The sequence below is a fragment of the Oncorhynchus mykiss genome, chromosome 12 (assembly GCF_057628025.1).
Source record: "Oncorhynchus mykiss isolate SJ-2025 chromosome 12, ASM5762802v1, whole genome shotgun sequence".
Classification (NCBI taxonomy): domain Eukaryota; kingdom Metazoa; phylum Chordata; class Actinopteri; order Salmoniformes; family Salmonidae; genus Oncorhynchus; species Oncorhynchus mykiss.
Window position 1 is genome coordinate 72,463,534 of NC_143033.1, and position 25,892 is coordinate 72,489,425.

The window sequence follows — 25,892 nt, forward strand, 5'->3', positions numbered from 1 at the left end:
TCAGATTTTAAAATATATTCCATCTAAATTTTGCCCAACCATTTAAATAGACCTAAGCTCATTTCAGTGGAAAAACATTGAATTACATGACCGTATCAGAAAGGCCTATTTGAATAAGATCAACTGACAGATCATCAGTGTTAGTCATTGACGCCGTGTATTTGAATAAGCCTGTTATAAACAGTGTCTGTAGAACGGTCCAGTCAGTGCTGACAGGCAGTAGGCAGACTAGCGTGCAGAGAGTTGGCACTGTTGATCCTGATGAGATAGCTAGGGGGGGGGGCTATTTGGAGAGAGATGGGTTTTGCATATGTTTTTTGCAGAGCAACAGTGTATGAGGCATGTGCCTGTAGGGGTGTGACTGCATCAGCCAAGATGATGAGCGGGGGAGTGGACATGACTCAGCTACAGGGGAGGAGTTGAGTTTGACCTCTCAGCTTGCCTTAACATGATGGTGGCGGTATCTGTTGGTTCAGTCAACAGAATGCATTCTGACCTTTGACCTAAGTAAGACATTGTACCATGCAGGGTTGTGTCTGGATCAAAAGGAGCTTACGGTGATGGGTGTCGCAGTAGATTGTTAGTGCGGCAGATTTTTTTCATACTTCTTTTAGCATTCTAAGCCAAATTCCTGCAATTCTACACATTTATGTTAAGACATTTTTGTATTTGACCTTTATTTAACTAGGCAAGCCGGTTAACAACAAGTTCTTATTTACAACGACGGCCTACTTACCTATGGAACTGAGAGAAATGTTTGCTTTTTTAAAGCCATTTTCCTGCAATTCTACATATTCTACCATAGAGATGAGAAAATGTTGCTGTTATAAACCAATTTTCTGCAATGTTATGCATTTTGCCATGGCTAATGCAGTGTTCTTCTGCTAAAACATAAAATCTACACTGCTAAATCAATTCTTTTTGGAATGGTCAATTCTCCCTTACTGTCTAGCTTTCATTGATTGTTAGTTCTCAAAGATTCAATTATTTGAAAATATATAGGTCCATAATCTTTTCTAAAAAAAAATATTTTACCTTTATTTAACTATGCAAGTCAGTTAAGAACAAATTCTTATTTTCAATGACGGCCTAAGAACAGTGGGTTAACTGCCTTGTTCAGGGGCAGAATGACAGATTTTTACCTTGTCAGCTCGGAGATTTGATCTTGCAACCTTTCGGTTACACGTCCAATGCTCTAACCACTAGGCTACCTGCCGCCCGTTCTACATACTTTATATATTTGCGTTTAGTCTTAATTAAATCATTTTAAACAGGAAAAATAATAATAATAATAATTGACACACAATTTGATCATCTAAAATGCACCTTGAATGAATGTCACTGATGAGGTGAGCCTTGCTTCGCCTGTTTATGCACACCATTTTCTCAAGTCTTTTTATTTTAACCTCTACCCTGCAAAAATAACACCATACCCAAATCGGACTCACGCAAATTGATTTTGTCCCCCACAGACCAAACGTGATCACGACACGCAGGTGGAAATACCAAAACAAACTCTGAAACAATTATATTAATTTGGGGACAGGTCGAAAACCATTAAACATTTATGGCAATTTAGCTAGCTAGCTTGCAGCTGCTAGTTAATTTGTTCTATTTAGCTAGCTTGCTGTTGCTAGCTAATTTGTCCTGGGATATAAACGTTGAATTGTTATTTTACCTGAAATCCACAAGGTCCTCTCCTCCGACAATTAATCCACACATAAAAGGGTCAACCGTATAATTTCTAGTCATCGCACCTGCTTCCAGACTTTTTCTTCTTTAGACTTTATATGGTGATTGCAATCTAACTTTCATAATCATTTTAAAAAATTTACTTCACCTTTATTTAAACTGGTAGGCTAGTTGAGAACAAGTTCTCATTTGCAACTGCGACCTGGCCAAGATATATAGTAAAATACGGTATACCGCCCAGCCCTAATGTAAGCTACGGCTTATATATAGAAAATCAGTAAAACTGAGTCCTAAACCAAAAATCCAAGGCTGTGACATTGAATGATCTTTTTAAAGAGCTTTTATCAAGTTAGCTTATCTACGCGTTCCGACATGTTACCTTGCACGTTAAGAGCCGATATTTGAGCCGGAACAGGAGACAAGAGACTTTGTTTTATTCTTCTTTAGGACCTTATGTGCACGCTTCCCCTCCCTGAACCAGCCCTTCTTCCAGAGTTGAAGAAGATCACGGGTTTCTCTCTCCCTACTCTCCCCCTCTACCTGCGGGGGTTCTGCTTTTCAAAGAGGAGAGGAACTTATCTGTGAGCTTCTTCCCTGCTGGGCAGAAACAGATAAAGCCTTCCCCCTACTGCCTGGGCCGCTCACACCCAGGTACACACGTTTGAAGCCACAGAGCAGACGTATAGTGGTATTTATGTCAATGAAATATTGATAAAGCAGGCAGGCAGAGTCCTTGCAGAACGGGTTGCCCGTAGGGAGAAAGAGAACGTCCACCCAAATGAAAAAAAAGTAGAGGCACGAGTCACAGACACAGGGTAGAAGGCACATATTGAGTATGCGATTACCTGTATACAGAATCTCCCACACAGGAAATCATTCCATCAATATGACAGACTCTCAGAACTCAGAAACACAGACGCACACATTATCATCTGTCTTGCACACAGTCAAACAAATCCAATATGCACACAGCCATGTTTCCAGGCTTGGTTAAACCAGGTTTGCATAGTGTGTACAGTCAGCACTATGGTTATGAATAACCTACTATCTGGCAAACTCCCATCTCCTGCAGTTAACATAACCCTTACAGTGAGGCCCCTGGTCCTCAAGATCACTCATCTGTTTCGATAGCTAGGAGGACTTGTCAAAAACCTCTGAAGCATAGTACTGCATTACTGAACAGGCAACGTCAACATATTGAAAGCAAGACAGATAAGTATGCCTAATCTCTTAAGTCTCACATAACATTTCCTGTCTTTACCCCTCAACCTCAGGTGCCCCCTCCCCCTGCAGATCCCAGCCCCGTCCCACCATAATGAAATGCAGAGTGGCAGACAAACTAGCATCTATGACCCAGCTTCTCCACAGCACAGCCCCATACATTACACAAGAAGACAGTTTGTCAGGTAAGCTAGTATTCAGCGGTCACCGAGGGAACCGCACGCTGCAGCCTTGACTACCCTGGCTGCCTTCACCTGAACCAGACTGGAAAAACTGCCGCCCGTCACGGCTGGCCTTGTCTGGTTTAAACAAACGAGAAGGGCAGCCAGTGCCCAGAAGGGGAATAGGGAGGTTGTTTTCATGTCTGAGGAGGAGAGCGCTGATGCGGAATAGCAGCTAAGACAGACAGACGCTCCCTGGGCTCAGAGGGGGAGACAGGCAGCACAGCAGGCCTCTGACAGAGCACATTTTTATGGGAGTGTCTGTCTGCCGGAATGTGCGCTGCTTCGGGGCAGCGTGCTCACGATTTCCCAGAGAACACGGCGGCGGTTCTGCTTAATGTTCAATTCACCTGATTTCTAGCCAGAACACCCAGAAACAGTTCACATGAATATGTACGGGATAGTTTTATTTTAGGATCTACATTTCAATCCAAGGTCAGGGTTGTCAATTTCATCTCCATCCTGTTGGACAACAATAAATAGGGCCTTGTTCTTTCGCAACAGGAAGTATGAAGAGTTCAAACCCAAAAATCAAATCAAAAAAAGTATTGGCATCTCTGATGTCTGGTAATGTGCGCTATCACCTCTCACCAGACGCTCCATCTATCGACCCAAATAGATTATACCTACTTATGGTCGACTCCACAAGGCCTTCCCAATGTCCAGTAGACAATTTGTAACCCCCCCCCCGGCATCACTTCGCTGAGAGTGTGTAGAAAATGCCTATGCATCCTTCTCTCATCACAAAGGGTGACCCCGCCCACATTCTCCACTAGAGTAATGCAATGTGCACTCTGCTCAGTGCGCTCTGGCAGCAAAAGTAACGGACCTTCAAATTACACAAAGAGGGACCGCATGAGAATATGTGATTATTATAGCCTTGGCCTATCCTGTGTGCAAAAAGAAGTGGGTACAGGGATTGTGTGGTTCAGCTTGATTGACAAGAGTGTAAGGGAAAGGGAGATGCATGCAGTTGTACACCTGACTAGGTATTCAACTGAAATGTGTCTTCCGCATTTAACCCAACCCCTCTGAATCAGAGAGGTTCACGTGGGCTGCCATAATTGACAACCACGTCTACCATGCCCGGGGAACAGTGGGTTAACTGCCTTGCTCAAAGCAGAACGTCAGATTTTTTACCTTGTCAGCTCGGGGATTCGATCCAGCAACCTTTTGGTTACTAGTCCAACGCTCTAACCACTTGGCTACATGTGCCATAAAGGTAGTGTCGTTTCCGTTGACAGCATAAATAACAATGAGCTACACAAGACAACATGCTGCAGAACATGTGTTACTGCAGTACTGAGTGACAAGAGACTAAACAGACAAGACCACCATAGTAGAGTGACTGTTTTATATTACACTTGCTAGCCTGTGCGTGCACACAAAGCCCTCACACAGATGGTTGTGACATTGTGTTGACTTTTTTTTTAAGTATTGACAATTTCCCTTAACGTGTGAAGCATGGCTCTGTTCCATTTGAGTTTTAAATCTTCCACACCCTGATAGATTACACTTCCTTATCCGGAGTAGCTTGTGTGAGCTGCTAGTAAACAGTGGATTTTGATAAGGCACTCTATTGCAACTGAACAACCCCAAATGATTGTTCCAACCTGAAAAACCAAGATGCTTAGCTTGAGTCAAATTGACACTGACACAAATTACACCAGGAAGTTCTGGCTATGCAATTCGCGATGGTAACGCGTCACATGTTAATTTTTGGATTTGGTGAGAACTGAAACTAACGTTAGCAACTAACTTTGAAATCACGAACATACTCATTAATCTCGCTAGCTAGAACTGAAATGAACAATTTGGGCTAACCTAGTAAGATAGATTTCACAATGCAATGGAGTAAAAGTTCATCTTTAGTGACCAGCAAACTAGTTAATCATAATTGATCGTTGTATGCCATCAATCACAATCTGACACTGACTGGTCTGATATTTGGCTGATGGCAATGCTAACGACATTTCTGTATTTGATAACGTTAGCTAGCTAACCAGACGTTAACGCAGCGAGCGAAACTGGCTTGTTTGTGGTGAAAACAGGAAACACTTCGTTCAAGCATTGAAATCTGTGAAAATCCAACGTGGCAAATATGATATAAAAAAATATATATCAGAATTTAAACGTCTAGTTAGCTAGATAACATAACTAGTAAACCTAATTAGCTAGTTAGCTAAACGTTTATCAACAAATCAAAAGAGCACGCTAGCTAACGTTAGTCTTTCACAATCACATCCACACAGACAGGTAACGTGCTATCTAGCTAATGTTAGTTAGCCCACCTGACCCGGCATCACAAATCATTAAACACGCTAAAGAAAATTGTATTGAAAATGGAATGTATAATACACAAACAGAAGCAGGGGACTGCGAATTAAAATGTTTGGTTATAAATATTTTTTCCCTTACCTTGTCCAGACAATTCACTTTTTCCGTGGGGTACACGATTGTGCCACATCTGCCACACGACGGATTCATGTTTGAGGAATGCTGTGTAGTCGGATAAATTAAACGATAAAAACAAAAATATCTGTCAAGTAAAAGTGTTCTTCCCAAACAATACGGGTCGAGTTTGACGGCTGGATTGATCAAATCCCGGAGATTGTTGTCGTTCTAACCGCACAGCTGGCTGTCAGTACACGAACCAGAGACGTAAAGCGCGAGCACGGCGCCTCTCTTTCCAATGCCGCGCTCCCGAGGAGAAAGGAAAGGGGGCGGTCCCACAAGGCGACGTTAATAATTGGATAAATCCCGTGATCAGATATCACTCTATGGAGATCGATCAGCGTATACTATATTTGATACTGAAATCCAACGCAAATAGCAATACTCAATGCTTTTTAGTTGGTTGATTCCATGGAATGCGGAACTAGATTTATCACCCCACCATCACTGGTCGTCACTAGTTACCACAGCCACAAAGTCATAAACTCCGCCTATTTCTAAAATGTATATTCTTCCAATTTGATTTTAAACCTAAACCCAACCTTATCCCTAAACTTAACCATACTGTTAACCTTATGTCTAACCCTAATCTTCAATTAAGACCAACAAACTCATTTTGTGTTGCTATGAATTTGTTTGATAAAGCCAATTTCTACTTTGTGGCTGTGCTATCTAGTGGAAACCACTATCACAATGGAACAGGCGCACGACAACATCGTGAACATGACATACAGAAAAAGTATCTAGAATACACGCCAACGCTTTTTATTCCACATGATGATCATGCCATCTGCTACAATATGTATGTAGGCTGCTGTGAAGGCCTACATGGAATACAGTTGCAAATTAGTTTGGTTTGGGTGACATCTGCTGTCACAAATCAGAATTGGTTTCACTGGTCAGGATGCAGAAATTATAGGCCCACTGAGTTTTCTCCTTTTCTGGTTGACATTATAATTAAACATTATTCATTCTAATAGCTTTATTCTTTCAAATTACTGTATTTCAAAACATGATCCTCAATCCGGGGTTAATTTGGAAGGTCAAAGTCATGTATGAAGAGCATTGAATTGCCTCTGATCAATTTATGAAATACATTCTTGGCATACACAGTACCAGTCAAAAGTTTGGACACACCTACTCATTCAAGGGGTTTACTTTATTTGTACTATTTTCCACATTGTAGAATAATAGTGAAGCCATCAAAACTATGAAATAACACATATGGAATCATGTAGTAACCAAAAAAGTGTTATACAAAATACATGTTATATTTGAGATTCTTCAAAGTAGCCACCCTTTACTTGAGAGTGTACAAAGCTGTCATCAAGGCAAAGGGTGGCTACTTTGAAGAATATAAAATATATTTCGATTTTTTTAACACTTTTGGTTACTACATGATTCCATATGTGTTACTTCATAGTTGTGATGTCTTGCTAGTATTCTACAACGTAGAAAATAGTCAAAATAAAGAAAAATCCTTGAATGAGTAGGTGTGTCTGAACTTTTGACTGGTATATCAAAAAAAGCAATACAGGAACAAAATATTCAAACATTAACTGTACAGAGATTATCATTGAAGAACATCGTCAACTGGTCTTCCTTCTTGTCATGGAAGTGCAGGGATACAGAATCCTTTATAGTGTTTTTTCCATGGATGTTGGTAGCCATAATGTATCACAGTTTATTCCAGTTACACATCCCATGGAGGTGTGTGGTAAATGGTGAGACAGCAATCCGTACCTGCTGAGAAACTTGGAACTCAACAAAGAAATTCTAGCAAAGCCTAAAAGTGGCCTCTTCTCATTTGTCCCTTTCCCGAAAACCTGAGTCACGGATGTGTACGAGAAGAGTTTAAGACTTTGTCCACCAAAAAGTATATACAATATTTTTGCCAACAAAGACAGGGACTATATTGAAGTGATTATTGAAAAATTAATGAACAGAAAACATGATTTGTGTAATGGAGTAGGGAATGTGTGTGTAGCTCTAAGCTCTCGCCTTCCTCTCCTACAAACTCATTTTTCTCTCCTCATCATCCAGTTGCTCCTCAGTCCGGTCAGCACTGTCCAGCTTCCATGATTCCCTCCTTCTCGTGACCTTCGACCTCCACCTCTGCGTAGTTGGAGTGGAATCGCTGCTTCCTGAACTTCATGGAGGGCCAGTAGCTGTTGCGTCGCTATTGAAATAAGATCAAACAGGTCATTGTTTTGAAAAGGTTAAAGAGAATGGGAGTAGAAGTCTACATCTAGCAGGACACAGACTGACAGAGCTGGTTGAATGTGAGCCCTGATAGTGTTACTAACCTGTAGGATGTAGAGTGGTGAGGCAGCAGAAGGATGAGAGTTGATGTAAAGAGCCAGCAGTGTCAGAGCCAGCAGTAGCACCAATGCAGCTACTACACCTACTATAACTCCTGTGTGAGCTGACCCGTCGTGTTGTCTCGGAGGGCCAGTCTTCACGTCTAACCAGGAAAGAGAGACAATGTACAATCAAAATCCTGAAACATAGCTCCATACACACAATTCAAAGGGAATCAAGATCCACCCACCTTTACCACTGTATAGAATCACACGTTTGGTGTTATCTGCAGGAAGATCAAATTTAGGATCAGCTTGAATATTGAACAGTTAGGACTCAAACTGCTTCCATTGTTATTTTCCTGAACTCCATTTCTGTGCAATTTCTAAGAACACTCAGATTACTGTAGGCACTGGCTAAAAACAGACACTGAGAGCTAGAGCAGTACTATGGCATCATTGTTCTTGCTCTGTTTAACACTGCTAAATGCACAGTTGAACTCTGATACTCCGATATAAACCCTCCCAGGCACACTCATTTACACACTTGACTTACTCTCCGTGGCAGGGCCTTCTGGTAGGGGCCCCAGGGGTGTGGTGACCTCAGAGTCTGAGGGAACTGAAGGGTCAATAGAGCTGTCTGGTCCCCCCTTGGAATAATCCTCACAGGTGACATCTTCTGCCTGTCCATATAATGGATGAGAATTGTGGTTTTAACAGAGGAAGCTTAGACTGTGATTTACATTTGATGAGCAGTACATGTAAAGTATGTGAACGTTCATTGACATTGTCCAATTATACCTCTTCTGAACAGGCGTAGTCCAGCCACTCCTGCCTGTGTCTGTCCATTCCGTCTGAGCACCTGAAACGGACACAGATGTCAAACACAAAGAAACAAGGACTTCTTTATTCAGATAGAGATCTACACTCCTCTCCTGCTCACCGCTGGAGGACGTTGCACCAGGTACAGCCAGAGGTTAGGTTGGACGAGAGGCAGAGTTCACAGCTGTCATGCTTCAGACAGGCTGGACAGAGGGAGGGAGAGACAGAGACCTGGGTTTTGATTCTGTAGCGACATGATTGGCATTGGCATTAACATACTAAGCTGTGCCTGTGACTGGTTATTGAGGATGAAATGTCTGAGAGGCCTGTATGAGGGATAGAGATTAGTTGCTTACTAGGCAATGCAGTGAACTCAAAGGCAGAGTTGTTGGTGATCTTAGTTGTATCGATGTCCACCCGATGGTACTCGTAGAGCTGACGTTGGGCATCTATGTGAGAGATATAATTTCAGATAATTTTAGCAAAAGTCTTTGACATCAAAGACTTGCCAACCTGGATGTGGTTAGGGAACCCTTGCTTCTAACCTGAGGATTGAGGGGAAGGCAGGTTCACCATGAATGCATCTGACAACCCTGCCTTCACTTGGTGCTCAGCAGAACTTATCACCTCCACTGGCAAAGGTATCTGAAAGAGCGAGAGAGACAGGTAGAGAAGAATTGACAGAGTGTGCCTGGCGTTTAGATGGAATACATTCAAATCAGAGAGGTGTTGTACAAGGTTCATAAGTGTGCATGTTGTAAGTCCCACTCACATCTCTGTAGCTGAAGGTGATGGTCCCTGTGAGGTGCAGGGCAGCCTGGAAGGTGTATGCCCCCTCTGCCTCCCTCCCATGGAGTCTCACCCGCTCCCACTGCACCACAAACACCTCACCTGGGGTCAGTACAGGACAGGTCACACCGAGGTCAACTAAGGGTCAAAAGTCAAATAACAAGCGCTGTCTGAATGTTACTCTATGGCTTACCATTGTCCAGGTACTGCACAGTAGACTCCTTGGAGAAGCTGGGGTCAAAGTTGGCCATGAGGGGAGCGATGTACTGTGTTGCTGTCAGCATGCGGTGTGTGACCGCTCCCATGAAAATAAACCCTGAAAAAGGTCAGAGGTCAGGTTTCTATGGAGATGCATGGCAAGTGGCAACTGGTAGTTACAATAGTTCACTCCTTCTATGCTTAATGTAAGTAACAAGCAGGAAGTAGAAAGGAAGAAATGTGATAAGTGGCTCCATCTGAGTTTAAACAACTTGCCATGTGCCGAAAGAATAATGAAATGTACCTCCTGTTGCTATGGTAATCTGCCTCAAATAATGTCCGTAGAAGGGGAAGTCAAATGAGAGGGCAACCTTCTGAAATAGGAGGAAGAGAGAGAGGGAGGGAAATTACATGTGCATGTGTGTGTGTGTGTGTGTGTGTGTGTGTGTGTGTGTGTGTGTGTGTATCTAAGTGTATAACTCACCGCAGCCTGTCTGTGTGTATTCGACAAAATGCCATGCATTCTGACTTGGCCATGTCCTAGGTCGTTTAGATCTACCCAGAGTTCATCTGTGCGCGGGTCATCGGGGCCAAAACTACGGCATGAGTAATACCTATCAGCATCCTCCTGTTATAGAAACAGTAGAGGTGAGTGCAAGAGGGGAAGTTGCGGGATGAGATGGGAGAGATAGAATAATGGTGTGAGGGGGAGTGGAGATGAAATGCTATAATGAACAACAGGGTTAACAGTGAAAGCAACATTTGAATGCAAGCCCACATAAACAAACAAACACACATTCTACATTGAGTTCCAGTCTCCAGTTTATTACATAGTAGTATCAAAAGAGAGGGATACTAAATATGAAGAATGCAGGGTGCATACTAAATAAGTTAAGCGGATACACTTTTAGAAACCTTAGGATATCCAAGAATGTCTTGGACTGTACATTTCAGCAGCAAGGTTGAACTGATTGACTGCAATTTGATTGGATCTACATTGTTCAACTCTTTTCAATATACCCTCTGCGGTCTAATGCGTTTCAACATTGATTTGTTTTATATAAGGCCAGCAGGGAGCAGTATTCTACCACCACAACCGGACCAAGTGAATCTCGCATTGACATACTGTACGTACACATCTTGTCCACACTAGTGTGTTGTTGGACAACTTCCCCAGCGCCACTCACCACTAAGTGTGTCATGTTGTCTGGTAGGGTGTCGATGGTCAGTCCTCCTCCCAGTACTTCCCTGGCCACCCTGGCGTCACCCAGCCACGGTTCTCTGGGGGTCCTGTGTGATGGCCTCTCATCATGCTGCTGTCCATTCACATGATACCGCATCGCTGTCCAAAACACAGTGAGTCAGTGACACAGATCAAGTCAGTGTCAATCAGAAGGTGCATGTCAGAACCCACTCGGTCACATTATAAACAAATCAAGCATCTGCCTTAGGCAGAGTTAGGGAAGCTACTTCAAGTTACTTCTCACGGGTGGAAGTTAAGCTCCACTAAAGCTAGCCTTAAGAAAAATATAGTTGACTTAACTAAAGTTACTTTGAAAAAGTAGTTCACTACATCAAAACTACTAAATTATCATATCTAAATCTAAATGAAATGTCATGGACTACAAATTGGAAGAACAGAACACTCTGGAGTCAGATGTTAACAGAATGTATTATTTAGCCCATTAAACACAAATCAGTTTAAAGTGAGAATTAGGCAGGTCTTATGCTGAAAAAGAAAGGAAATTCTTGCCTACATCACCCATATTTTCTTTTTGCAAAAAAACTTCAGTAGGTAGCTACACCCATGGCAAAACAAAAGTCATTCTCTTCTGAAAACACTACCAAGATTAGAATATTGCTAAACTATCACAAAGCTAATGCAAAATGTAGTTAAATTACTAGTTGAACTACATGTAGTTCACTACTCCCCAACCCTGGCTTTTGGTTACTGCATAATCCTGAACCGAGTGTGTATTACTCAATGCAATGGTTTGGATGTTGTGGGCTGAAAGTGAACATAGCATTAACATATCTCTGGCCATGAGGGAATGCTGGCATGCATTTCAACTTTTGAACTCCTTTTTTCCTACAACTGCACCTGCACGCACCCATGCATGCACTCGCGCACACACACACACACACACACACACACACACACACACACACACACACACACACACACACACACACACACACACACACACACACACGTAAGACGTGTGTTGGCTGGACCACAGTCTAATCACAATACAACAAACTAGAAAGGCCTTGAGGATTTCTTGTTTGTCTGCCGCTTTGCTTTTCTCTCCTCCTCCTCCTCCTCCTCTCCTTGTCTTGCATATCCCACGGACTGCAATGTTCTGTCTCTTGGATCCAAAGTTGTGAGCAGTTCCCAAAGCTACTTACAACACAGCATATGTTCCACAACATTCTGCTAAAACATTATCCAAACAAATAACTCAATGTGGATTTGAAATCATCTGGGATTAGGAGGGACCAATCTCTGAGGACCTCCGTGGTTATCAGATAACACATGTGGGGACATCACTCTGCTTGAGGCCACAATGCATCTGGTTATTCTGCTTCTCAGGCCGGAGCCACATAGAGATTTTGTGTTTGGAAATGACAGAAATTACCGATTCAACAAGAATGCATATACGATTTCATCCGTTTTCAATTGTCCATGTGTGGCCGTAGCCTCATTCAGGTTTTGATTGCACGTTGTGATGTAGAGCCCCCCTCTGGACATTTTGAGTAGGGGGCTGAAAGCAGAAAGTGTTTTGTTCGGTTTGGGACATTTCTCAGTGCAGTCTGGTCATGATCTGTTGCTGTCATTTTTGTTATTTGTTTGTTTATCGCATGGCAATTGCTTGTGAGTTATTGAGATGGTTAGTTGCCAGTTCATCTATCTAAGTCAGGAGGTGTTTTACATGAGTGGTGCTGGAGATGTTGTCTATGTGTGGTGCTGGAGATGTCTATGCTAGCTACATTCCATTGTTAGTTCTGCTGGCGTGTCGCCATCCAGTGTCATACAGATGCTAGCTAGCATTGGTTGCAACATCCAAGCCTTCTCGTTTATTACGTCAGCAGTGTTGTGTTTTATGTGCACAGAACATTGTCCATGCGTTAGATTTTTTTAATGTGTCCGTTTCTGTATAGAATACAGTTGCGAGATAAAGTTGTACATCAAGCTTTATTTTCAAAACTTGACTGCTGACACGCACATTTTTGAGGGATTGTATTAATTGCACAAATGATCAAAATACTAAAATATACAGTTGAAGTCCGAAGTTTACATACACCTTAGCCAAACTCAGTTTTTCACAATTCCTGATGTTTAATACACCTTAGCCAAACTCAGTTTTTCACAATTCCTGATGTTTAATCCTAAAAATAATTGCCTGTCTTAGGTCAGTTAGGGTCACCACTTTATTTCACGAATGTGAAATGTCAGAATAATAGTAGAGAGAATTGTTTATTTCAGCTTTTTTTTCTTTCATCATATTCCCAGTGGGTCAGAACTTTACATACACTCAATTAGTATTTGGTAGCATTGCCTTTAAATGGTTTAACTTGGGTCAAACATTTCAGGAAGCCTTCCACAAGCTTCCCACAATAAGTTGGGTGAATTTTGGCCCATTCCTCCTGACAGAGCTGGTGTAACAGAGTCAGGTTAGTACGCCTCCTTGCTCGCACACACTTTTTCAATTCTGCCCACAAATGTTCTATAGAATTGAGGTCAGGGAATTGTGATAGCCACTCCAATACCTTGACCAATACCTTGACTTTGTTGTCCTTAAGCCATTTTGTGTCATTGTCCATTTGGAAGACCCATTTGTGACCAAGCTTTGACTTCCTGGCTGATGTCTGGAGATGTTGCTTCAATATATCCACAAAATTTTCCTCCCTCATGATGTCATTTATTTTGTGAAGTGCACCAGTCCCTCCTGCAGCAAAGCACCCCCACAACACAATTCTGCCACCCCCGTGCTTCATGGTTGGGGTGGTGTTCTTCGGCTTGCAAGCCTCCCCCTTTTCCTCCAAACATAACTATGGTCATTATGGCCAAACAGTTGCATCTATAGCTCTGACTATGAATTTGAGAGTGGTTACATTTCTCTAGACCCATCCCTCAGCCTTCAGAAGATAACACATGAGGTTAAGTCAACTTTGAATATTAACCATTTTTCTTTTTTGTTATCTGCATTGGACTAGTTTGTGTATTATCATAAAATCAAATCAAATCCAGTTGTATTGGTCACATACACGTGATTAGCAGATGTTATAGCTGGTGTAGCGAAATGCTTGTGCTTCTAGCTCCGACGGTGCAGTAATATCTAACAAGTAATATCTTACAAATTACACAACATATACCCAATACACACACAACTCTAAGTAGGAATGAATTAAGACTATATACATATGGGCGAGCAGTGTCAGAGCGGAACGAACTAAGATACCGTAGAATAGTATAGAAAACAGTATATACATATGAGATAAGTAATGCCAGATATATATAAACATTATTAAGTGAATGAGATACCGTAGAATATTATAGAAAACAGTATGAGATGAGTAATGCCAGATATGTAAACATTAAGTGACTAAGATACCGTATAATAGTATAGAATACAGTATATACATATGAGATGAGTAATGCCAGATATGTAAACATTATCAAGTGACTAGTGTTCCATTCCTTAAAGTGGCCAGTGATTTCTAGTCTATGCTTATAGGCAGCAGCCTCTAATGTGTTAGTGATGTCTGTTTAACAGTCTGATGGCCTTGAGATAGAAGCTGTTTTTCAATCTCTCGGTCCAAGCTTTGATGCACCTGTACTGACCTCGCCTTTTGGATGATAGCGGGGTGAACAGGCAGTGGCTCAGGTGGTTGATGTCCTTGATGATCTTTTCGGCCTTACTGTGAGATCGGGTGCTGTAGGTGTTCTGGAGGCCAGGTAGTTTGCCCCCGGTAATGCAATGGGCAGACCTCACTACCCTCTGGAGAGCCTTACGGTTGTGGGCGTAGCAGTTGCCGTACCAGTTGGTGATACAGCTCGACAGGATGCTTTCAGCTGTGCATGTGTAAAAGTTTGTGAGCGTTTTAGGTGACAAGACTATTTCTTTAGCCTCCTGAGGTTGAAGAGGCTCTGTTGTGCCTTCATCACCACACTGTTTGTGTGGGTGGTCCATTTAAGTTTGTCAGTGATGTGTACACCAAGGAACTTGAAGCTTTCCACCTTCTCCACTGCGGTCCTGTCGGTGTAGATAGGGGGGGGGGGGTGCACCCTCTGCTGTTTCCTGAAGTCCACGATCATCTCCTTTGTTTTGTTGACGTTGAGTGAGAGGTTGTTTTCCAGGCACCACATTCACAGAGCCCTCACCTCCTCCCTGTAGGTTGTCTCGTCATTGTTGGTATCAAGTCTACTACTGTGTTGTGTTGTCTGCAAACTTGATGATTGAGTTGGAGGCGTGCCTGGCCATGCAGTCATGGGTGAACAGGGAGTACAGGAGGGGGATGAGCATGCACCCTTGTGGGGCCCCAGTGTTGAGGATCAGACCCAGGGACTCAAGCGTAATGATGAGTTTGGAGGGTACTATGGTGTTGAATGCTGAGCTATAGTCTATGAACAGCATTCTGACATAGGTATTCCTCTTGTCCAAATGGGATAGGGCAGTGTGCAGAGTGATGGCGATTGTATCGTCTGTGGATCTACTGGGGCGGTAAGCAAATTGAAGTTGGTCTAGGGTGGCAGGTACGGGGCGATAGCCATTAAATTCAGTTACCTTTGCCTTCTTGGGTACAGGAACAATGGTGGCCATCTTGAAGCATGTGGGGATAGCAGACTGGGATAGGGAGATATTGACTATACCCATAAACACACCAGCCAACGTTGACAATCTCACTTATTGTCAACGTCATTACATGATGAGTTTTTAACTGATGAACTTGCTTTCCTGATTCAGACAGCTTCAATGTTGCGCAACTTTTAGGAATTTTTCGTCTGACTCTGAAAGAGGGGGTGTGTTCATGACGTCACATTTACTATATGAACGTTACCACACGTGTAGTTTTTTTTTCAAACGTAGTGTCTCTTCTAACCCTAAATTTGGGAAACTTCCTGTACTGTATGCATTTACTGTTTTGTCTCTTGCTTTCAGTAGACGAAAGGACGTTTTCGAATATCGGTAGGCATATGGCAAACAAAAAAGCAATGAGATTCCATCTGTGAATCTCACTCTTCCCGGTGAAATCACCATGAACATGCCGTGGTCAGCACGGCTGCTGCAAATTCTCTCTGAAAATAACTTGTTGAGCAGATCAAACTGACTTGGGTAACACAGTCTGCAGTCTGGTCACGTTTGAATTTTCTTTCTAGATCAGCGAAAGAAAGAGATGTTTGTTGTAATCGTATACCGTGTGTGATAGAACTCCAACTCAGAACATGGCAATTTTTGGTACCCGATTTTGTTGTTGCACCGACTGGGTGGAATCAACCCTGGCTGGCACAAACAGGTGTTCATTTCATATAAACTGCCCTTTTCTGAGTCAAATCACTTCATTCATTTAAACTGTTCAGAACGTTTAGGTATAGTTAACCCTAAGTGAATAATCTGGTGCTTGACAAACACTAGCCAGCAGTTTGTGTCCGTGTGGCTTGTCTCTGACAAATCCGAAAAGAAGCCTATGTTTAGTACATAAATAGAACGCTAAACCAAACACTGAAATAACCTGCAAGTGGAATGTGTGTTGGCAATGATCTGATTCTATGGTGGCCACAAGTGTTTGTGTGGGTGGGTAGGAGACATAAAGTAGGTGTTGGTGATATAACCTATCGGTTAAGTTGGCATACCTCACACACTAAAATTAGTAGACTGGGGGAAAAACACAGGCCAGCTGCTCAAACCATGAAAGTGCATTCATTCACAACACCTCAAAATGTGGTTCTAAGTGATCACTTCACCAGCGATTAGTGATATTCTATCCAAAGCCCTCATCAAACCACAGCCACAGGATGAGTATTACTAGCAATGTGTTGACCATACTGGCACCACCCATATTTGTCAGGGCTCATTTTGTCTGGTATTTGCACGCACTCCGAATACGATATTTCTTCTTGATGTGCCATCTTTTGTTTCATTACAGCATCAATGAAACATGACTGCTGAGTATGGAGATGGGCGTTGGAAAACAGACTGCATAAAATACAAGGTGGTCATTGTTATAAGGTGCCTCTTATGGTATGTAAAACATAGCAACAGCAATGCATTGCCACAATATGTATAGCTTTATTCTATCTGTGATGGTCTGCATTGCAATGAGTGGTCATGTTTTGGAAGGGAGGGGTGTGGAGGGAGCAGGGCTGTAGTTGGCCAGCTCTGATCAGTTCAGTGGTCTAGAGTAAAACTCTCAAGGCCATCGGTACTTAAATCACTGGCTTATCACCAAGCCAACAAGAGGAGCCTGCCTGTCTAGAGGATTCTGATAAGAGGGCAGGAGGGCAAACTTCTACAGATGCACAATCGAGAGCATCCTGTCGGGCTGTATCACCGCCTGGTACGGCAACTGCTCCGCCCACAACCGTATGGCTCTCCAGAGGGTAGTGAGGTCTGCACAACGCATCACCGGGGGCAAACTACCTGCCCTCCAGGACACCTACACCACCCGATGTCACAGGAAGGCCATAAAGATCATCAAGGACAACAACCACCCGAGCCACTGCCTGTTCACCCCGCTATCATCCAGAAGGCGAGGTCAGTACAGGTGCATCAAAGCAGGAACCGAGAGACTGAAAAACAGCTTCTATCTCAGGGCCATCAGACTGTTAAACAGCCACCACTAACATTGAGTGGCTGCTGCCAACATACTGACTCAAATCCAGCCACTTTAATAATGGAAATTGATGTAAAAAATGTATCACTAGCCACTTTAAACAATGCCACTTAATATAATGTTTACATACCCTACTTTACTCATCTCATATGTATATACTGTACTCGATACCATCTACAGCATCTTTATGTAATACATGTATCACTAGCCACTTTAAACTATGCCACTTTGTTTACATACCCTACATTACTCATCTCATATGTATATACTGTACTCGATACCATCTACTGCATCTTGCCTATGCCGTTCTGTATCATCACTCATTCATATATCTTTATGTACATATTCTTTATCCCTTTACACTTGTGTGTATAAGGTAGTAGTTGTGGAATTGTTAGGTTAGATTACTCGTTGGTTATTACTGCATTGTCGGAACTAGAAGCACAAGCATTTCGCTACACTCGCATTAACATCTGCTAACCATGTGTATGTCACAAATATAACTTGATTTGATTTAAAGGACTGTTTGTGGTAAAGAGTCACTCGTCCATCCAGACGGTTTTGCATGTGTTCTGTCCTGCTAGTAGGATGATTACTGAGAGAAGGGAGTGAAGAGGGTTTAAGTGCAGCTAAGGTTCATCTAATGCCCCTCATCTCAAATAGACTCAGGCGATCAGGGGTTTATCACTCCATCCTATTTGTAAATCGTAAATGTCTTATTTTGTCGACGTTATCGTTTGAGATTCTTACATGGTATGCTTTTATTGGCTCTAGCCGAGGTCTATTTCAAAGGAAATGTTCAGTCATATATATTCTTTATATCACTAAAACATAATGACCCCTATCTTGAAAGCATGTACTACACTGTCCAACTGGATGCGATTGTGCTAAAGGCTCTTACCCATAACTGATATAGATCCTATAAACCACTGTAAGTTAAATTCCTATGCATTCTTATAGCCTGGTCCCAGATCTGTTTGTGCTTCTGCCTCCTCCATTGTCAAGACAAACATATGTGTTTGTCAAAAAAACAAAAGGTGTTTACATGTATATTAATTTAGCAGACACTCTTATCCAGTGGCGCTTACAGGAGCAATTCGGGTCTATGTGCCTTGCTCATGGGCACATGGGCAGATTTTTCAGGAAGTCAGCTCGGGTATTCGAACCAGCGACCTTTCAGTAACTGTCCCAACACTCTTAACAGGCAGGCTACCTACTGCCTGCTTGGCAAGCGAGCAGAAACAAACAGACTAGCACCAAGGCTAGTAATTATACGGCATAACTCTACAGACTATTATACCCAGAGCAGGGGGAGAACAATGAAATACTTCAAGAGGCGAGATAAGGAGTATATAGAGGGCTGTGAAGGAAATGGAGGGGACTTAAGGGCAATTTAAGGGCAATTAAAATGCTAAAAGAGTGTGAGAGGCCTGTGATAGTGGGTAGTGTCACAAGGGAGATTTGGTCCTAGATTGTTTTGTATCCTTGCTCTTCTTTTTGAGGAAAAGTACGGGAACCATCTCTGCAAAAGAAAATATCAAAAGTCCAATTGGATCTTTGGTGTCACGTTTTCCCCATAGACGTATGCGTTTGCCAGCACTGCAGCGTGTTTCTGGGGGAATGAGGTGTGGTATGATTGGTGATGTAAAACATATCGGACCATTCTATTTCTATGGCTACAACATCCAATTCTCTTGTGAACACAGTTCCAACACAGTTCTACAATCCAGGGTCATCTCCCCAGATGGGAGAGAGAGAGAACATACAGAGCCAGTTGAAGAATCAGGCATATGTGACTATAGTGTTCTAGAATGTCTGTTTTTAAAACCAGCAGGCGGGGGTAATAAATCATGTGTTGCAGTGGCTCCTAAACTTTTTCACTCTGGCCCCCCTTCCATCATTGGCGAACATCCTGTTGAGTGTTCATGTGATATCTGAGTTAATTTTTTACTTTTTTATTTATTTAACTAGGCAAGTCAGTTAAGAACAAATTCTTATTTACAAAAGGTAAATGCGGTGATGGGGGCTGGGATTAAAAATTAAAAATAAATTAAAATATAGGATAAAACACACATCACGACAAGAGTGAGTGCCTCAAACATTACAACAAAATCAATGGGCAAAAAAAATCTACCTACATTTTTTGGAGCTAAAATGGGCTAGTTGATCTGGACATTTCAGACAAGTTATAAATATCTTTCTAACGTCTGCGATGACTGACATGACAAGACGAAAACTGTAGATGCACTACCCAATTTGGTGCCTTCTACTATTACAAGTTTGAAAGGTATGTTGAAAGCCCAACTGACTTCCCCCCCGCCGACCTCTCAACCACTGATGTATTAGAATGCCTGATGACAGAGGAGAAATTGGATATGACAAGTGAGAATAAACACCTCCTCTGTTATAATATAAGGCCCACACTGAGTGTCTGGCCTGCTGAAACACAGGCAACTGTCACTTAGTCACAGACCTCAGGCTTTCCTTTCATTTGATTTGAATTGTCTAAAACAGAGGTCAGGTCTGCAGAAAAACTATACCACACCCTCTCTCAACATGGTCAAGTTAAAACTACAACTCATAGGCCGATAGACAGTCAAACAGTCTTCTGGCCTGAGCACCAAAATAACCCTGATGCTAAGAAACCACTCAGCCCATATTTCCAGGCCGGTTTCTGTGAGTGGTCAGTCAGACCGGGGGTGAGAGGGCACACCCTTTCCTGCATGGGAGCAACTGCCAGGGCTGGCCCAGGATCAGCCGGATGCCGCACTAATTCCACAGATCAACTCAATGTGGCCGATCATATGAATATGACTGCCTTCTTCTTTTATTTTTGCACTGACTCTATGCACACTCACTGAACTCTACACACTCACTCCCACTGACATTCTAGCACATGCACTTAATTTGCTCACACACACATAACACGCACACTGACACTCTGTTATCATATATCCTGATGCCTGGTCACCTTACTCCTAGACATATCTGCCTCTATCACTCTTGTATCCCTGCACATTGTAAATATGATATAGACACTGACCCTGTGTATAGCATACTTACTTTGCAGTGTTCTTGTTTCTATTTCCTGTGTGTTTTTGTTCTACTTTATTTTATAGCACTACATTGATATTGGTTACTGCATTAGGAAATAGCTTCCAAGAAAGGCATTTCACTGTGCACGTGCACGTGACAATAAAAGCTTGAAACTACAAAACCCACAGCAAATGATCATTGATACCTGAATTAAAAAGTGAACTTTTGACCTAATATGGCAAATATATTGCTAAATATGTTTCTTCAGACATTCTTATGGATTATTGAAATGTACGTTGATCATTAGGCTTTGTGACCAGGTCATGGCTTTGCCTGCAATTTTATACCTAATTCAAATGTGATAACTAATTCCCATGAAGCGGAGAGAAAAGGTATCAGTTTTGCACTTTGTGTATTCTATTATTCTAACTCTGAACATTAAGTTGAGACCCAACTGAGTTCCTAAAAAAAAATATATATATATATATACTTTTTTTTTTGGTCCGCAGGCCTACAAAAAGGGCCTGCAGGCCAACAGTTGCCCATCCCTGCCTTACACTGACACATACTGCATGCACACACACTCACTCACTACAGCTGCAGTGGTAATTGTAGGGTCAGAACCACAAGAGGAACAACCACCATCCAGAATGCCAACAGAAAGTGACTGTTGAAGAGTCTGAAAAACTTGCATCAAGCAAATTGTCCTCACGTTATAACTTGAACACATTACTCATATCAGTCAAATAAGACTTGGTGGGTGGCATAATACCCGAAAACGTATATATGATAAAGCTTATAAGGTAGCAGGTGTTATGCTGAAACAAGAGATTTTACATTTTGAAAAAACACCAAGATCTCTTCTATGAAAACAAGAGAGCAGTGATGACCTCATACTTCCTTTGTTATGGTGAAACCCAATCTCTCAGTGGATGAGGTAAAGGAATTAATTCTGTTTTTCATTGTACGATAAGACAAAGCCCATAACGAACTAAGTCAGGCATCTCAATGAAGATCAGTGCTGAACCATGTCTTATTCCCCAATGCCAACATCACACCTCATCATCCAGAAAATCACTTTCTTTAACTCTGCCAAAAAATCGTTAAAGGGCAATTCTACCACTTTTCAACCTCATTTTCATTATTTCCAGCACAATATTTCTACATACGCGAAAATGGAGCATTTCTATGCTTTGTAGAAAAAATATATAAAGTTATAATGTTCTAGCCGATGACACCATTACATTTAAAACACTTAAGAAACACAGTGACATGGGGAGCAATAAAATACCCCCCCTTCTGACTAGAAACAAGGTTTTGAAAATCACTGTTTTAATTTGTTTCGTTTAATCCTACTCTGTGATGTCACAGATAACCATTATTTCAGGACGTTTCTTCTTCTCTTTTTGACCACAGATCATAGAAACGTGACGTGAACACGTATGTAGACACTGGCATGGTGCTGGAGATAATGAATAGGATCTTTGTCTCCCTTCCTGCTCCTCTATCCCTACTTCACGGATCCTTCTGTTCTCTTGAAACTTGCCAGAAGTGTCTTTATCGATGTCACAATGACCCTTGCTGTTGCAGATCAAAATCTCCACGACAGTGAAATCACATCTATGGATGTCAGCCACACAGATATTTAGTATATCCAGATTTATCCATTCCATTTTGTTTCTGTTCAGGCTTGGCCCCAGTATGGCTGGACCAGACACAAGTCATTTGTTAAGTGAAATTCTCAACAGGACAAAGAACAGAGAGCCAAGCTCTGAGGTCAGCTGCCTCACAATTCATTTTCATCCCTCAAACTGTGTTTTCCTAATCTGGTTTAGATGCTGCAGAAAGCTCTCGAGGGGTAGCTCCACTTGATCCTATTTCAAACAGCTTCTTTTTTTTTACACTGCATGTAAAAAATAAAATCATCTCATTTTATGCTGTGTAAGATAAACACAAAAAGCAATTCATTTAGCTCAGTGAAGAGCTGTTGTTGTTTTGAAAGTGGTAGATAGTATCAGGGCAGGAGAATGGGATGCATCTGCCTTTCCTCAAGGGATTTTGGAGCAAAACAAAGGTCACGAGAGGAAGACAGTCAGCGAAGAGTACTAGTGAAATCAAATAGGAATTGGGAGCAGAGATTTGGCTAATAAGGGTTACAGGATTTATTGAAAAGTGAGGAGATCATAGAAAGAGGAGTGCAGTGGTGGGACAGTGGTGGAGACAAATCGAATTACTCAATCTGTGATAAAAGGCTTTATATGGCTAGGAGGAGAAACACATCGCAATGCATCCCCCTCCATCGGTCCACAGGCATTCCTGTCACACCCCAAGCACACAGAAATGCATACACTTTCAACACACATACATACAGACACACATGTAATATGTCATTGTTGTACTGTATCGGTGTCTATAGTTTTGTTCAATGTTGTGTCTGAAACTTTTTTCCCCCTGCTGCTGTTGGACCAGGTGTCTTTTGAAAAATAGATTTTATCTCAGTGAGAAAGACCTGGATAAATAAAGGATAAAAAGAAAACACACACGATTCATCAAGCTACCACTTTTTTTGCCTACATTCCCCAACAGTTTTTCTCTCTCTGTCTGTTCACCTCTCCTTTCCCTCCCTGGACCGCCTGACTTTTAGGCTAGCAGAGTGGCAGGGAGAAACACGTCCAAATCTAATGTTAGGCAGAAGCTGTTTTGTGGGTTGTTATTCTGAGTCATTTGCACGTTTCTGGACCATGGTGTTTTTTTATGGTCACACTTTCATTGCAAACTAGGAACTAACTTTTCTGCACAAACAAAGAGTATAAGGGTATGCCCGTTTCCAAACACAATCACGAACCTGTACCATTTCCCTTATATAAGTCAATTAGTGAAAAACAGTGTCTTCAAAGACATCTGTACGTAGGTTATGGAAGCCATGAAACACCAAATAAAAAAGAATGCCATAACGCTTACAGCTTTTCTTTCATGTTAAATACAAAAGTTGCTATTATTCCATGTGATCATAAGTTGTTGTGACATCTTAGGATGGACGTGGGAGAGTCATGAAGGGGAAAGAGAGATGGACAGATGTAAATGGAATATGTTATGTAAATAAAAGAGGATTCTGGAATTTAAAAAAGGGAGAGAAGCGCCTGGATGAGGTGGTTTTTTGTACGGCAGAAAGAACAACACCCGAGCGACCTGAAGAGAGGCTGTGTGAAGCAATGGGGGCTGCTGATGGGAGGACGGCTCATAGTAATGGCTGGAACGTAGCGAATGGAATGGCATCAAACATGGAAACCATGTGTTTGATCTATTTGATACCATTCCACTAACTCTGCTCTAGCCACTACCACAAGCCCATCCTCCCCAATTTAGGTGCCACCAACTTCCAGTGGTATGAAGAGAGTGATGCATGGGGGAAATGAGGAGAGATGGAGGGAGGAGACAACAGGTGAAAAAAGGTGAGGAAGTACACTGAGACAAGAGAGTCAGGATGGAAAACACAGGAGAGGTAGGGGAGAAAGAAAATCTTACCTGTTTGTTGCTGAGCCCAAACTCTCCCCAACTCTGCCTGGGAGAGAAATATGAGCAGCAGCACACTGAGACACATGTTGTTCAGAAACAACAAAAACACACAGCTCTCTCTTCACTCTCTCTTCCTTCTTCTCCCTCTCTTCTCTTTCAGCCACAGAGTTTCTCCTGGTCCCAGTCACCCTGTAGCTCCCTCTCCTCTCCCTCCCTCGCGTGCTCTCTCCACTTACACACTCTCTCTCCCTCTACAGCACCCTCTCAATGCTGTTCTTCTGTTGCCATGGCGATGACAAAGACAGAGGGATGATCAGGCATAGCAGCTGAAGAGATGAAAGTGCTCTCTCTCCCGGCATGTCCTGCCTCTCTCATGTTCTCATCCTCTTTGCTTTGATGTGCCCCACTCTCTGTCTCTCTCCTTCCATATTTGGACTTGGATTCTAGTGAAATCGTCTGGAATCACGGTGGGGCCCTCTCTCTTATCTCTGAGGGAACTCAATAGTAGATGCCATGCCATCTCCTTGCCTTGGACAGTGATATAGTGCCTTTGTGTTCAGACATGGCTGCTGCCGAGAATTAAATGAATGCAGTAAAAACAGTACAATCTCTTCCCGGAATCTGTCTATTGACCTTCTGGTTATAAACTGGTTATAAACTGCAGTGAAGAACAAGCGGTTAACAGTGCTTCTAACCATACAGCCACCATAACAGACAATTACCACAATGACATATACAGGTACTGTCCACTGCTATGAACGTTTATCTGGTCAATACAAAACAAACATATTGTCTGAGTACTTAGCATACGTTCTGTGGGTCATATGAAAAAGGGGCATGTCTGGTTTTGTTTGGCTATGGTTTAATTTCCAGGCACATGCGACAGCAGCTCTGCCTGTTATACTGCTCAAATACGCTTTCCTTTACACACACTGTGTGGTCGTCTCCACCATCACTCTGCTTCTCTCTCAGCTGTTCCATTAAAATCAGTTCCACTTTGAAAAATCAGGCTAGAGAACGCTGGTGAGGAAATGACAGTTGAGACTTTTCAAGATTCACTGCTGGAAAATGTAGCCTACATACTAGGGCTAGGGACATATTGAGTAGGGCATGATACTCAGAATGTCATTGAACATTGGAATGTTACAATAGAGCTGACTATTCTCTTGCACAATGAAAAGATAAATCTCGGTTTTACTGTAAACAGATTTCTACGAGCATGTTCTGAATAAACTCCCACAATTTTATTTGCTTACACTGGTCTCTACTGGTCATCTGGGGAATTACACCAGAAATAGAGGGAGATACTTGAATTGTAAGTGACTCACATTATGCTGCGGATCATTCAGCCTTTTCCACGAGTCAGTCAGATTCAAAGAGGTCAATGACATGCTGGATCTGGATGTAAAAATACAAACTTCAGAATAATATTCTGCTGTTCCAGTGTCATTCACTTCAACCCAAAATATTTATCATATTCAACTACTCTCCTGTATTACAAACACCCACTCAGTTCTGTACTCTTTCCCTCTCATTTAACACAGCTCTCTCTCTCCATCTTCCTCATTCACTCTTTTTTTAGTACCCTGTCACCCTGTCTCTCTCTCTCCATTTTTCTGTTCCTCTGTGTCTGTACATCTGATCCTCCTGTGTTGTGCAGACGGCTGGGTAAATATTGGCTCTGTGTTCTGGATGCGGTGTGTGTGTGTGTTTCTGAAAGTAATCAGATTACATTACAAAATGTGGGTAATCCAGAAATTACGTTACTGATTACAATTTTGGACAGGTATAACTAACAGTAACTAAC

General features: G+C 42.2%; 2 protein-coding genes across 5 annotated transcripts in view; both read right to left on the minus strand.

Annotated features, from left to right (window-relative positions):
* LOC110538141 (LIM and SH3 domain protein 1) overlaps positions 1-6,342 on the minus strand; it is a 44,528-nt gene extending 38,186 nt beyond the window's left edge. The window contains exon 1 of the mRNA XM_036938203.2: positions 5,553-6,342. Coding sequence (XP_036794098.1) covers positions 5,553-5,621 — 69 coding nt within the window. The 5' untranslated portion in view covers positions 5,622-6,342. The remainder of the gene's footprint in view (positions 1-5,552) is intronic.
* On the minus strand, positions 6,335-25,725 carry LOC110538142 (plexin domain-containing protein 1). 4 transcript variants are annotated; one of them, XM_036938204.2, is made up of 16 exons: positions 25,595-25,708; positions 25,414-25,483; positions 24,095-24,131; positions 10,885-11,039; positions 10,182-10,325; positions 10,002-10,071; positions 9,693-9,815; positions 9,483-9,601; positions 9,256-9,355; positions 9,067-9,159; positions 8,832-8,913; positions 8,690-8,750; positions 8,445-8,571; positions 8,140-8,175; positions 7,895-8,052; positions 6,335-7,767 (listed from the first exon to the last, which is right to left on the minus strand). In XM_036938204.2, exons 1-16 carry the CDS (start codon positions 25,618-25,620, stop codon positions 7,648-7,650), a joined length of 1,521 nt encoding a protein of 506 aa, XP_036794099.2. In that variant the 5' UTR covers positions 25,621-25,708; the 3' UTR covers positions 6,335-7,647. The 4 variants fall into 4 exon arrangements, with proteins under 4 accessions (XP_036794099.2, XP_036794100.2, XP_090049347.1 ...); XM_036938205.2 differs by lacking the exon at positions 24,095-24,131 and having other exon boundaries at positions 25,595-25,725; XM_090193221.1 differs by lacking the exons at positions 24,095-24,131; positions 25,595-25,708 and having other exon boundaries at positions 25,414-25,526.
* Positions 25,726-25,892: the final 167 nt, after the last annotated feature.

Excerpts from the sequence above, each read along its gene's own strand:
- LOC110538142 (XM_036938204.2), bottom strand. The coding sequence starts at position 25,620 with ATGAGAGGGAAAGAGTACAGAACTGA. Across the intron at positions 8,176-8,444 it reads AGAAGGCCCTGCCACGGAGA|ATAACACCAAACGTGTGATT; the intron begins GTAAGTCAAGTG and ends ATCTTCCTGCAG. Across the intron at positions 7,768-7,894 it reads CACCACTCTACATCCTACAG|CGACGCAACAGCTACTGGCC; the intron begins GTTAGTAACACT and ends TTATTTCAATAG.